Source organism: Bufo bufo, chromosome 3, assembly GCF_905171765.1.
Source record: "Bufo bufo chromosome 3, aBufBuf1.1, whole genome shotgun sequence".
NCBI lineage: Eukaryota > Metazoa > Chordata > Amphibia > Anura > Bufonidae > Bufo > Bufo bufo.
In genome coordinates, this window is record NC_053391.1 from 448684608 (window position 1) to 448697688 (window position 13081).

Consider the following 13081-nt stretch of genomic DNA (forward strand, 5'->3'; position numbering starts at 1 on the left):
ACGGTCTGGCTCTGTTCATGGGCGGGAGATGTAGCTTCCAAAAAGGTGCTGATCTCTCTCCCCTTTCAGGGCGAAAAGCTGTTTGGGAAGCGCCTGGTGGAGCTTATTTCAGAGGCCACATGAGGAAAAAGCTCCCTCCTCCCCCCAGAACCGCCGTCGCCCTCCCTTGGTGACTTCAAGGTCTAAACATTTTCGCTCCTTTCGGGACTCTTCCTAACACTCAGGCAAGAAGGACCTGTCTAGGACTCTCGCCCCAAGCCTTCAAAGCCCCAGTCTGTGAAAACCTCTTCTGCATGACTGCGCTTTACCACATGTGGGGTATGCTTGCTCGACTTCCAGGAGTCATGGTGTGCAACCGTGGATGACGCATGGGTCCTGGAGATCATTTACTCCGGTTACAGAATAGAGTTTTCCACTCTTCCTGCGAGTCGGTTTTTCATGTCGCGTCCCCCCAAGTCTCCCGTAAAGGCGGCAGTTATTACCCACCTGGACGACCTGTTGGTGAAGGCCCCGTCTCTGGAGGACAACCTGGCCAGCCTCCGTATCACCCTGTCTGTCCTGTCTCAGTTTGGGTGATGGAGTGGTTGATCAAAGTCCTCCCTGGTTCCCCGCCAGAGAATGGATTTCTTGGGCATGACCTTAGACACTCGCCTCTGTCGAGTGTTCCTTCCGCAGGACAAGGTAGTGGCTCTCCAAGATGCAGTGGTTCGCCTTCGCAAGCTGTCTCCTCTACCTCTTCGGACGTGCATTTGGGTTTTGGGCCAGATGGTTGCCTCCTTCGAGGCGATCCCATTTGCGCAATTCCATACCAGGCCTATTCAGCTGGCGATCCTATCCAGCTGGGACAAGTCCCAGCCGGGCCTCGACCGTTTGGTTTGTCTTCCCCGTCTTGTCCGCAAGGAGTTGTGCTGGTGGCTTCTACCTCGCACCCTATCTCTGGGCAAGTCCTTTCTTCCCCCTCGTTGGCTGGTGATCTCCACGGACGCCAGCCTGACTGGTTGGGGAGCTGTCTTCGGGTGCCTATCTGCTCAGGGCCTGTGGTCAGCAGTGGAATCCTCCCTGCACATAAATATTCTGGAGCTCAGGGTGATCTTTCTGGCTCTCTCTCATTAGACACACCTTCTCTCCGGTCTTCCAGTCCGTATCCAGACGGACAACTCCACTGCGGTGGCGTACCTGAATCATCAGGGGGGCACCAAGAGCATGAGGCTCATGGAAGAGGCATCTCGCATACTTCGGTGGGCGGAAGTCCTTCGTTCTGGTCCTCTCCGCAGTCCACATTCCGGGGTCGACAATTGGGCGGCGGACTCTGTCGCCAAAACCCTGACCCGGGCCAGTGGTCTCTTCACCCAGAGTTGTTTCTTCGTCTGTGTCAGAGCTGGGGCACGTCGGACATAGACCTTTTCGCCTCCCGTCTCAACCGCAAGGTCCCGCGTTACTTCGCAAGGTCCCGGGACCCTCAGGCGCTGGCCTCGGATGCTCTGGTCCTTCCTTGGTCCCAGTTCCGTCTCTTGTACCTCTTTCCTCCCATTCCGCTCCTTCCCAACGTTCTCAAGCGCCTGAAGTCGGCCCAGGTTCCGGCGATTCTGGTGGCCCCAGACTGGCCTCACCGTGCTTCGAACGCGGATCTTCTGTTCCTACTCGTAGACGTGCCATGGCGCATCCTTCTACGTCCCGACCTTCTTTCCCAAGGTCCACTACTCCATCCGAATTTACATCAGCTGCGTTTAACGGCGTGGCTGTTGAGCCCGCGGTTCTGAGGTTCCGCAGTCTCTCGGAGTCTGTTATCCAGACTATGCTCCACGCACGCAAGCCCCAGTCTTCCAGAATTTATCATTGTACTTGGAAGACTATTCCAAGTACTACCTGTCTATTCCCAGGGTCTTAGCTTTCCTCCAGACGGGCTTTGACAAGGGTTTTTGGCTGGCCTCTCTCAAGGGTCAGATTTCGGCCCTATCTGTTCTTTTCCAGAAACCCCTGGCTTCTCGCCGTCAAGTGAAAACCTTTCTGCAGGGAGTCGCTCACCGGGTTCCGCCTTTTCGTCCTCCTGTGGATCCGTGGGACTTGAACATTGTCCTGGACGCTCTTTAGGCCTACCCTTTTGAGCCTTTACAGGATATTTATCTTTCCTTTGTTTCGTTTAAGGTCGCCTTTCTTGTGGCGATTACTTCTATTCTGAGAGTTTCTGAACTTGCTGCGCTCTCTTGCAAATCCCCTTTCTTGGTGTTTCATCAGGATAAGGTCGTTCTGCGTCAGGTCCCTTCGTTCCTCCCTAAGGTGGTGTCCTCATTCCAAATTAATGAGGAGATTGTCCTTCCGTTCTTCTGTCCCAACCCCTCTCCTCCTAGGGAACGTTCGCTTCACCGTTTGGATGTTGTTAGGGGGCTTCGCCTCTATCTTCGGTTGACTGAGCCTTTTCGCCGGTCGGACTCCCTCTTTGTGATCCCTGAGGGTCCTCGCAAGGGCCTGCAAGCTTCCAAGGCCACCATATCCCGTTGGATTAGGTCGGCAGTTAAGAAGGCCTATGTTGCCAAGGGTCGTGTTCCTCCCTTTCGATTGACCGCTCATTCCACTAGGGCGGTCGCGGCTTCTTAGGCGGTTTAGACATCAGGCCTCAGCTTCCCAGGTCTGCAAGGCCGCCACCTGGGCCTCTCAATACGATTTTCCAAATGTTATCACATCCACTGCTTGGCCTCTGCTGATGCCTCTCTTGTGGACTGCTTTAGGACGTCCCATGGTGCTGTGTCCCCCAATGCATTCAAGAGAAAACTGGATTTTTGTACTCGCCGTAAAATCCTTTTCTTGTAGGATGCATTGGGGGACACAGATCCCACCCTTTGTGGCTAAGTTTTTTATGTTGGTCCTTTCTGGTTTAGGACTTGTTGGCTTACAGTTTTATCTTGTGCTCATACTGCTTTTCTACCTACTGGTTTGCTCCTGCATCTGCATTGGGTATAGCCCAGATAGGAGGAGCCAACACTTTTTTACTTCTAGTGGCAGCTGAGCATATACCCATGGTGCTGTGTCCCCAATGCATCCTACGAGAAAACGATTTTACGGTGAGTACAAAAATCCAGTTTTCAGTTCTGAAATGGCCTTAGTGCCTGTTTTGTAACTCGGCATACTGCATATTGCGGGTATAGACTGCAGCATTACTGAGGATACAACACACATACTCCACCCTGTAACTATGCAAACTTTCCAGCAGGTAAATAATTTATATAGGGACATAGAAGGAGATTTATCAAAACTGGAGTAAAGGAAAACTGGCTGCTTTTACCTTTCAGTTTCCGAAGGAGCTGTGAAAAATGCGCCTGAAGTCAAAACTACTGTGTTTCCAGGTGTAAAAATTAAGCTTCTATTACACTATGCCAGGGATGGCCAACCTCAGGCTTTCCCGGTGTTTCAAAATTACAACTCCCAGCATGCCCACACTGCCTACAGCTATTAGCCTACAGCAGGGAATGGTGGGAGTTGCAGTTTTACAACAGCTGGAGAGCCTCAGGTTCGCCATCCTTGCACTATGTGATCATCTAGGTGATTGTCAGGGAGGAAGCATTCCTTCCCTGCAATCTCCTGCTCGTTAGTGGAGAAGACCTTATCAGTATGAGGAGTGATCACCAATACAATCGCTTGTCCCCATACTGAAGCACTGTTTACTGGCAGTAGATTGTGTTTACATGGCACGATCTGCCACTGGCAAACCATTTTTCTGCTAAAAGATTCCCGTTTATTGGGTAATCGGCAGTATAACACTGCCAGATCATCATTTCAGTGTTCAAACAAATGCTTGTTAGCGATGATCTGCAAGTGTAATATAAGCTTTAGTAAATTTGCTGGGGCCAATGTCCTGGCCCCCACCGCTTCCAAGTGTCGAGGATGCCATAAAAATGCCAGTACAACACAATATTGTCTCACAGGCATCTAAAAAGTTGCAAAAAGGGGTCTTGTGACTTTAACACTAAAAAATGAGCCCCCCCATCACCACCATTGTGCCGTCTTCTATTTTCACTCCTACAGTTACTTTTGATTGGTGGATTTTTAATTTTTTTTTTTCTTCTGCTACATACTATAGGTAAACCTGTGGCTGTCACAAGCAATAGGGGTAGTGGGAAATCGTCTTACCGTGAAGGAGCCAACCCTCAACTAGAGTTACAGTACTATCAAAATAAATCGAGAGACAAAACAGGTAAGGAAAATAGCTTTGAGTAAAGGTTCAGTGAAGCTAAGGCCTCTTTCACAAGACCATGTTTTTTTTTTCCCGTTTGCGGGCCGTTTTTTGCGTTCTGTATACGGTCCGTATATATGGAACCATTTGTTTCAATGGTTCCGCAAAAAATACAGAATGTACTCCGTATGCATTCAGTTTCCGTATTTTCGTTTTACCGTTCTGTTGAAAGATAGAACATATCCTATTATTGCCGCAAATCACGTTCCGTGGCTCCATTCAAGTCAATGGGTCCGCCAAAAAAAACGGAACACATACGGAATGTACTCCGTATGTGTTCCGTATCCGTTCCGTTTTTGAGGAACCATCCATTAGAAAATTTTATGCCCAGCCCAATTTCTTTCTATGTAATTACTGTATACTGTATATGCCATATGGAAAAAACGGAACGGAAACAAAAAATGGAACAACAGATCCGGGAAAAACGGCCCGCAAAACATTGAAAAAGACATAAGGTCGTGTGAAAGAGGCCTTAGATTTATAGTCTTAAAGCTTGGGGTGCACTCAGAAGAATTGCTGTTTTTCCAACACAAAGAAGTTGCGTTTGTTCCCTGCGAATCTTATTGGAAGTCCAGTTTATTTGCATGATAGTCTAAATTTGCTTACTGAAATTTATCATTCCTTGAGTCCAAAGGCAGCACAGCACAAAGGGTTAATGTCTTGCTCCTCCTGTCTAGGACAGAAGATAAATCATTAGTAAATCAAACTAATTAACCCCCCTATAAAGGAAAGCAAACCCACTAGGTAGATGTGTTTTTTTCCAAACAATGTCTTTTTCAGGGAGAGATATTTGTGTTGCCTTTGGACTCAAGGAAAGATAAATTTCGGTAAGCAAATTTAGACTTTACTTATCGTCCTACAGGCAGCACAACACAAAGGGATCTGCAAAGCAGTATTAAACAAGGGGGACGGGGGGTGGTCGAAATCGCAGCCTTAATAATCACTTGTCTGTCAAAGGCTGAATCGCAAGCACCAGTTACATGCTACTCACCGTATTTTTCACCCTATAAGACGCACCGGCCCATAAGACGCACCTGGGTTTTAGAGGAGGACAATAAGAATTTTTTTTTTTCATTAGACCTCAAATCAGCAATCGGACCCCAAATGTTAATAAGATCTCAGATCAGACCCCAATCAGACCTTAGATCAGAGCCCAATATAAAGAAGACCCCCAATCAGACCTCAGATGAGACCCCAATGCCTCATATCAGCCCCCAGTCATATAATCAGCCCTCAGTCATACAATCAGCCCCCAGCCATATGTACTCAGCTCCCAGAAGATGCTGGGGGGAGCCCTGTTCAAATATTTGCTGTGGGGCCCAGTTATTTTGAGTTACTCCACTGGCACTTGGTGATGGGACCTTAGAACTTACATCCACCTTGATTTCTGGATCCGCTCCTGTGAGAGCTTAAGCAACCAGTTTCTGGAGTCTAACTGGAAGCTAAGGGCTGAGTTAGTGCCACCACTTAGTAAAAACACCAGTCGATGAAACTAAAGGCCAGTGAATTGAAGATAAGATACCTTGGTGAGTGATGGCCAACCTGAGAACTTGCGATGGGTTGGCAATAATGTGCATATAAGTATATATGAGATCTTGGCTATAAAATCGTGCTGCTGGTGAATGTTACATCACGAAATTGTTCCGAGAAGGTATTTATTTAAACACGTCAGATCTAACCTCCATCTTACCTGTAGCTTTGGCACTGCATATACTCTTGAAAAGACCCCAGAAATTTCCTGGGAAAGAGGTCAAGATTTTCCTGTGAAGTCCTGAAACAACCACCATATGAAGCTTTGTAAAGGGTTGACCATTTTGCCTTGGGGGCAACTTCTTTAACCTGAGGGAGTGACCTGGATACAAGATTCTATCCAGGAGTCTGAAGTAATCCTTGCCCAATTTGAGAAAAGGTTCTGTAATCCCACTGGAAGCCTCGTGTCCTAAATTTGATGTTTCCCTGTCCCAAATTTCTATTTTCTAATGCTTTGGAGAGCCTGAACACTTAGAACTTACTCTTCTCTATCTGTTCCTTCTGAGCCCCTCTTAGGTGATCTTTGGAAAGAAAATGACAAGAATGAAACTAGACCTAGAGGTATATTGTGGAAAGGAGACCCCTCTGTAGCAACAATTGATTCTAAATAGAATTAATTTGGTGAGGAAAAAAATGGTGCTAACAGAATGTCCCTCTGCACAGAGTGTCTATGGGGATCACATGAACTGAGAGGGACATTCAGGGCCCATTCACATCAAATAATTTTTTCATTCCGACATGTCCCGCAATTTGCAGATCCCATGCAAACCCATTATTACAATGGGACCGTGAGACACGGACAGCACACAGTGTGCCTTCCACATCCGCACATCCATTTCGCGGCCCGAAAGAGAGAGGAATTGTTCCACCCTTTTCCATATTGCGGACAAGAACGAGCATTACCATATAGGGCAGGAAGTTCTGAACTGCAATGCAGAATGTACACGGTGGATCCATGTCCTATAGATCCGCAACTTGTGGTCCCCAAAATCGGATATGGTTCTATGAATGGACCCCCAATCTTAGTGACTAAGCGAGACTTCATGGGGAAGCAATCCCTATGACACTAGAAAATTGAAGCCAAAGAAGCTTTGCTCTCTGCCATAGACAAGGAATTACTATGTTTCAGAAGGAAACAATCTTTCTGACCACAGGGATAACCTGACAGGCAGAAAAAAGTCTTCCCAGACAGACCGACCACTGGAATATTACCTTAGGGGGGTTACCCCGCTGAGCTGAGACTGCAGGATCTGTAAGACACGGCTGTAATCTAGCTCCCACATAATGTTACCCCTCCATTTTGAGCTTATCCCCTCTGGGTGCAACCATTTCAAGGTGAGCTAGCACAACTTTTAACAATGAAGGTACGCCATCATGAACCAAAAATCTTGCAAATCCTCCTGATCACAGAGACAGAGTCCACATCCAGGTGAGATGAGGCAGGAGATAAGGTAAAGGAGTTGTAGAAAAGCGAGGTCTTATAGATATATGAGCAGAAAAGACCAGAGAGACCGCTGAGAAGTAAACCATTCCACTATGTCTGCACTGGAGACCTTCACTGCTGCAAACCTGAAGGCAATAACAGTGCTTGTAACAGCCAAACCAGCACTTCTCACAGGGACACACCCTGAAACATACAGAGATAGTTTGCAGGGAACACCCGATGCATATGAAAAACTCACCAGGAACCTCCAAGATAAATCTCCGCTCAATCCTCCCATGGAAACTCCCGATGGGAAAAATAAATCCTGGAAACCACTTCCAGATCAGTTATTTTATGCAGTTTAGGCACCATTCACACGTCCGTAATAATGGGTCCGCATCCGTTCCGTAAATTGCGGAACGGGTGCGGACCCATTCATTTTCTATGCTGACGGAATGGATGCGGAGAGCAGACTGCTCTGCGCATCCGCATTTCTGGAGCGCGCTGCCGATCTTCCGGTCCGCGGGTCCGTAAAGAAAATAGAACATGTCCTATTCTTGTCCGCAATTGCGGATAAGAATAGGACAATAGGCATTTCTATGGGGGTGCCGGCCGGGTGTATTGCGGATTCGCAATGCACTACGGACGTGTGAATGGACCCTTATTCTGGGGCAACCCTCCAGCTCTATAACAAACCTATAACCATGGACTCTCTTCCAGCACCTTATATGATACTCTGGAAACCACTTCCAGCTATATAATATCAGGCAGCCTCTGTATGTGTGAGCTTCATTGTCCTAGACAGAAGAAAAAAAAACATGTCTGCCTAGTGGGTGTGCACTCCTTTATAGCGGGGTTAATTAGTCTGATTTACTATTGATTTCTCTTCTGTACTAGACGGCAGGAGCAAGACATTAATCCTTTGTGTTGTGCTGCCCGTAGGACGATGAGGAAAGGTTAGATTTCATTATTTTTCTACTTTTCAAACAAACTAGATTCTGCAGTGGACAGTCTGAATTCTACACAAAGAAATGGACACGACATGGATATCTCTGTATGGGACCATCCAGATCTTGCACAGAAAAATGGGCTAGATACGGATACCTCGCACCTGTCCTTTGCAGAAATTGCATCCTGTAGTTACGAGGCAAGGTAAGAAACCACAATGTATATTTCTTGTATAAAAACTCAAAAATGATCCATCGTTTGATCTTTGCATTTATATACCAACATATCTACCGTATTTTTTGCTTCATAGGGGGGGAAATGGCAGTGCGTCTTATAAAACGACTAGTGCGCTTTTTAATTGTCTAAAACTGATACATGGCTGGCCGCTATGCTTCACAGCGTGGCCTGCGATGTATCAGCAGGGAGGGAGGAGGGGCTGGAGCCGGTGCAGTCACTGTACTCCATTACACCGGGCCCTGCTCACAACAGTTTTCATATGTAAAGTCCATTCATGTAATCTTCAAGAAGTGTCTCTGCTTTAAACTAGCGCAATCCTCTGTAGTAGTACTCACTATCAAAGCGGCAGGCAGGCCGGCAGAGTGACCTCACTCACTCACGCTCCTGCTTCATGTTAATGAAGTGGGAGGAGCGTGAATGAGTGAGTGACGTTACACTGCTGGCCTGCCTGCCGCTTTGATAGTGAGTACTACTACAGAGGATTGCGCTAGTTTAAAGCAGAGCCATTGCTCGAAAATTACATGAATGGACTTTACATATGAAAATTGCTGTGAGTGGGGCCTGGTCCGAGTGACGTTACACTGCTGGCCTGCCTGCCGCTTTGATAGTGAGTACTACTACAGAGGATTGCGCTAGTTTAAAGCAGAGCCATTGCTCGAAAATTACATGAATGGACTTTACATATGAAAATTGCTGTGAGTGGGGCCTGGTCCAGTCACTGTACTCCATAACACCAGGCCCCGCTCACAGCAGTCTTTATATGTAAAATCTTTTTATGTAATGCTCCAGCAATGGCTCTGCTTTCTTCTGTAACAGTACTCACTATCAAAGCAGCGGTCCAGCCGGCGCGTGACGTCACTCACTCGGTCATGCTCCTCATACTTCATTAATGAAGCTGGCAGGAGCGTGACTGACTAAGTGAGTTACATTACGCTGCTGGCCGGACCGCTGCTTCGATAGTTAGTACTGTTACAGAAGAAAGCAGAGCCATTGCTGGAGCATTACATAAAAAGATTTTACATATAAAGACTGCTGTGAGCCGGTGCCCGGTGGTATAATGGGGGTCACTATTCACACAGGGACAATATACTGTGACACATATGATACTGTGACCAGCATAAGATCATCTTATGCTGGTCACAGTATATGTGTCACAGTATATATTTCCCTGTTTGAATAGTGACCCCCATTACATAAGATGCTATATGTGTGTCATCACAGATTCCCCCCCCCCAACAGTGTCATCCACAGATTCCCCCCCAACAGTGTCATCCACAGACCACCATTAGTTCAAAACCCACCAAAAGCACACCTTTTGGTTCAAAATTATTTTTTTCTCATTTTCCTCTGCAAACATCTTAGGTGCGTCTTATAAAGCGAAAAATACGGTAATTGCTTTTATGTACTTTTGTACTATGTACTTTTATGTATTTCTTCTCATTTCCCTCCAGGCAGGCTGGTGTGAGGAATGGAATGATGTTTGGTAAAGCAAAGCAACTATGCCCTGATCTTCAAGTAGTCCCCTATGATTTTGAGGCTTATAAGGAAGTAGCCATGACTTTGTATAAAACCTTGGCAAAGTAAGTCGTTGTGTTTTTTTTTGTTTTGTTTTTTTATGTCAGAAAATCGCTTGTAGTAAAAAAAAAAAAAAAAAAAAAAATTACTTACTTATCCATTTCTCCAGCTCTGTGCTCTGCAGTACTGGTCCATTACTCCTGCCACAGTAGTCACTTGGCAGATTGCGGCACGTCACTGTGCACATTTAAATACTGCTCTCACCTGCCCCTATAATCTCACTCATGCGCACAAAGCATGCTTGTGATTATGAGGCCAGGCCACAGCAGTATTCAAAAGCCTAGCCCTGTCAATATGGGAAAGAATGGGCTTACTGTGCAGAGTTCTGTGGAGCACCGAGGGGCTTGGGCCCGCCCTCAGTGCATCTAGCAGCTCCTTTACATATTGGGTGCTTGTTCTACATAATGCAGCAGTGGATTGCCCTAAGAAGCTACTGATTTAATTGTCTGCAAGCCCCACATCCACTCTGTTTAGGTTAATAGGAGACAACTTGCTGACAGACTCCTTTTATTGTGCCGTCTCTGTGTTTACACCAGTTATACTCATGACATTGAAGCAGTAAGCTGTGATGAAGCCCTGGTAGATATTACAGAAGTCCTTGCCGGGACCAAACTTTCTCCAGATGAAGTTGCTAGTGCTATTCGAGCTGAAGTTAAAGAGAAGACTTTGTGTACCGCATCTGTTGGAATGGGTTTGTACTAGCTATAATCTTTATCTGACTCTCCGAGACCTGTTATTTGCTACTGTAAACTGAGTAATGTGTTGTCTTTTCCCCTTTCACTTCCATGTTGCCCATATTTTGTGCAGTAGAATTAGTTAATGGGGTCATCAGAAAATTACCTTTTTATTTTAATCATTTTTTATTTTAGAATTTGTGGTGATTTATTTTTCTCATCCATCTCATTGGGGGACACAGGCATTGACCATGGTTATAGCTGTTGCCGCTAGAAAACGGACACTAAGCACACAAAGTGTAAGCTCCTCCCTCTTTAGCTTGGTTCCTGCAGGAAGGGATATAGCTGATCAGTTTTTAGCTTGGTGTCTGTAGGAGGCAGACCTTCCTGCGTTGCAGGTCTGCTGATTTACTAATTTTGTCTTTTTTTTTTTTTCTAGCGGGAAGCTTAAGGCAGTCCGGGTAAAAACTGCCACCCAGGAGATGGGAGACCAGGGGGTCACCCAAACCTACTGCTCGTTCCCGCTCTCTAGAAGAAAAGGAGGACCAAAGGTCCCTGTAAAAACCTCTGTCTCCCGCTAGCAAGTGCATCACCACGGCCGCCCAACGAAAGTCCCCTCAGTTCCGGTGTAGCGTCCCTCACCAAGGGGCCGCACACTGAAGGTGGTGATCCGGCTGGAGTCAGGGGCGCAGAAGACGTCGTACAGGGGAGAAGGAGCAGTGCTCCCCTCCACCCTCCCTCCAGTAACCCCCTCAGTACCACCTCCATTGCCCCCCTCCAGGACCCCAGCCAGTATTCCCTCCTCCCACGTGTGGACTTGGGCAGCAATCTCCTGTAAAGGGGTTGTCCGGGTTCAAAGCTAAACCCGGACATACCCTTATTTTCAACCAGGCAGCCCCCCTGAGGCTAGCATCGGAGCATCTCAATTTAGCGCAGGGCACTGGCTCTTTTGTTTTCAATAACACACTGCAGGGCGGAAACTTCCGCCCGGCAGTGTGTTCGGTGACATCACCGGCTCTGATGGGCGGGCTTTAGCGCTGCTCTAGCCGTTTTACTGGCTAGGGCAGCGCTAAATCCCACCCATCAGTACCGGTGACGTCACCGGGCTTCCTGGCAGCCCCAAAGATCTCAGTTACCGGATCTCCAAAAAAGGCCTTTGCCCTGCGCAAAGGAGAGGATCGGAGCATGAACTGCTCCGATGCTCAAGTCAGGGGGGCTGCCGGGGTGGAAATGGAGGTATGTCCGGGTTCAGCTCTGAACCCGGACAACCCATTTATGGGTTAACATACCTGAGACGCTGCTGCAGCAAGAGGGTTGCTGCTTTCTTTGTACACGCCGCGCATCTGCTGCGGCTTCCCGGGCTGACTGTGTCCTCCCGCACTGGGAGAGGACGGAACGGGGTTGTCCTAATGAAGCACAGTTTCCTATGTCGGTGCGTTGGTTTGGTCGTGGGCAGCCGGGTCCATTATTATTCGAGGCCCCGGTTTGTGTGCGGCCTGCGACTGTAGGCTTCCCTGCGGTGGCCGGCGAGGGGGCGTGGACTGAGAGCGAGGGGCGTGGCCTGGGAGGATGGACTGGCAGCAGCATTTTTTCGTTCGCCCCACCCCCATTTGAGTGGCAGAGCAGTGGGAGTGTGGGCTCCGCCCACTTCTGGATTTTTAAAGCTCCTGGCAGGAAATGAGGGTCTGACTGGCGTTTGGAGGGACACAGGCTGGGTAAGTGTTGTTTGTCCCTTCTTGCAGGGCCTAACCTTCCCATTTGCCTCATTGGGGTGACAGGGGTGTCATTATGTCTGAACCCAGAGGTCCTGAAGCAGGCGGTCCTGTTGGTGCGTCATTTTGCCTAAGCATCATGTTGCGCAAAATGTCCATCCCTTCGGTCAGACTCCCTCTGCTTTGCGTGTGCTGCGCTGCCATCAAGCGGCTCCGCTCCGGACCCTTTGCTTCCCACTGCCCAACCTACGGAAGAACCGGAATGGATGTGTTCCTTGTGTAGGGTGGTACAGGATGTCTCCAATACCAACAAAGCAATTGTGAATATATTGAGGCGTTTGTCAGCAAGACAGTCCTCTGACCGTTCCGACTCTGGGGATCATTGGGCTCGTGCCCATCACGGCCGCCCCACAAAACGGGCAAGAACTTTCTCCCGTGGGGGGTGGGGGGGGGGGGGGGGGGTTCTGTGTCTCCCGTGTCCTCGGCCTCTCCTCCTGCTAGAGAGTCTCACTCCGACATAGCCTCAGTTGAAACTATCCTCCATGGTGGACAATTTAATTACGGCAGTTATTGAGACGTTGCAGGTTGAAGATCCCGCTCCGTCATCTGCCAGCTCGGATTTTTCCTTTAGAAGGTCCCGTCGCTCGCACAAGTGTTTCCCCAACCACGAGGAGTTTGATCCCTCTCTCTCCAAGGAGTGGAATTTTCCAGAGAGACCAGGGCTGGCAGGCAGCCGCAGATTCTTTTTTTTCTG

At 48.1% G+C, this 13081-nt stretch overlaps 1 protein-coding gene across 1 annotated transcript in view; it reads left to right on the forward strand.

Annotated features, from left to right (window-relative positions):
- REV1 (REV1 DNA directed polymerase) overlaps positions 1–13081 on the forward strand; it is a 65817-nt gene that overhangs the window by 11524 nt on the left and 41212 nt on the right. Inside the window, exons 3-6 of the mRNA XM_040425092.1 lie at positions 4076–4189; positions 8177–8333; positions 9818–9946; positions 10478–10632. Of these exons, the coding sequence (XP_040281026.1) occupies positions 4076–4189; positions 8177–8333; positions 9818–9946; positions 10478–10632 (555 nt within the window). The remainder of the gene's footprint in view (positions 1–4075; positions 4190–8176; positions 8334–9817; positions 9947–10477; positions 10633–13081) is intronic.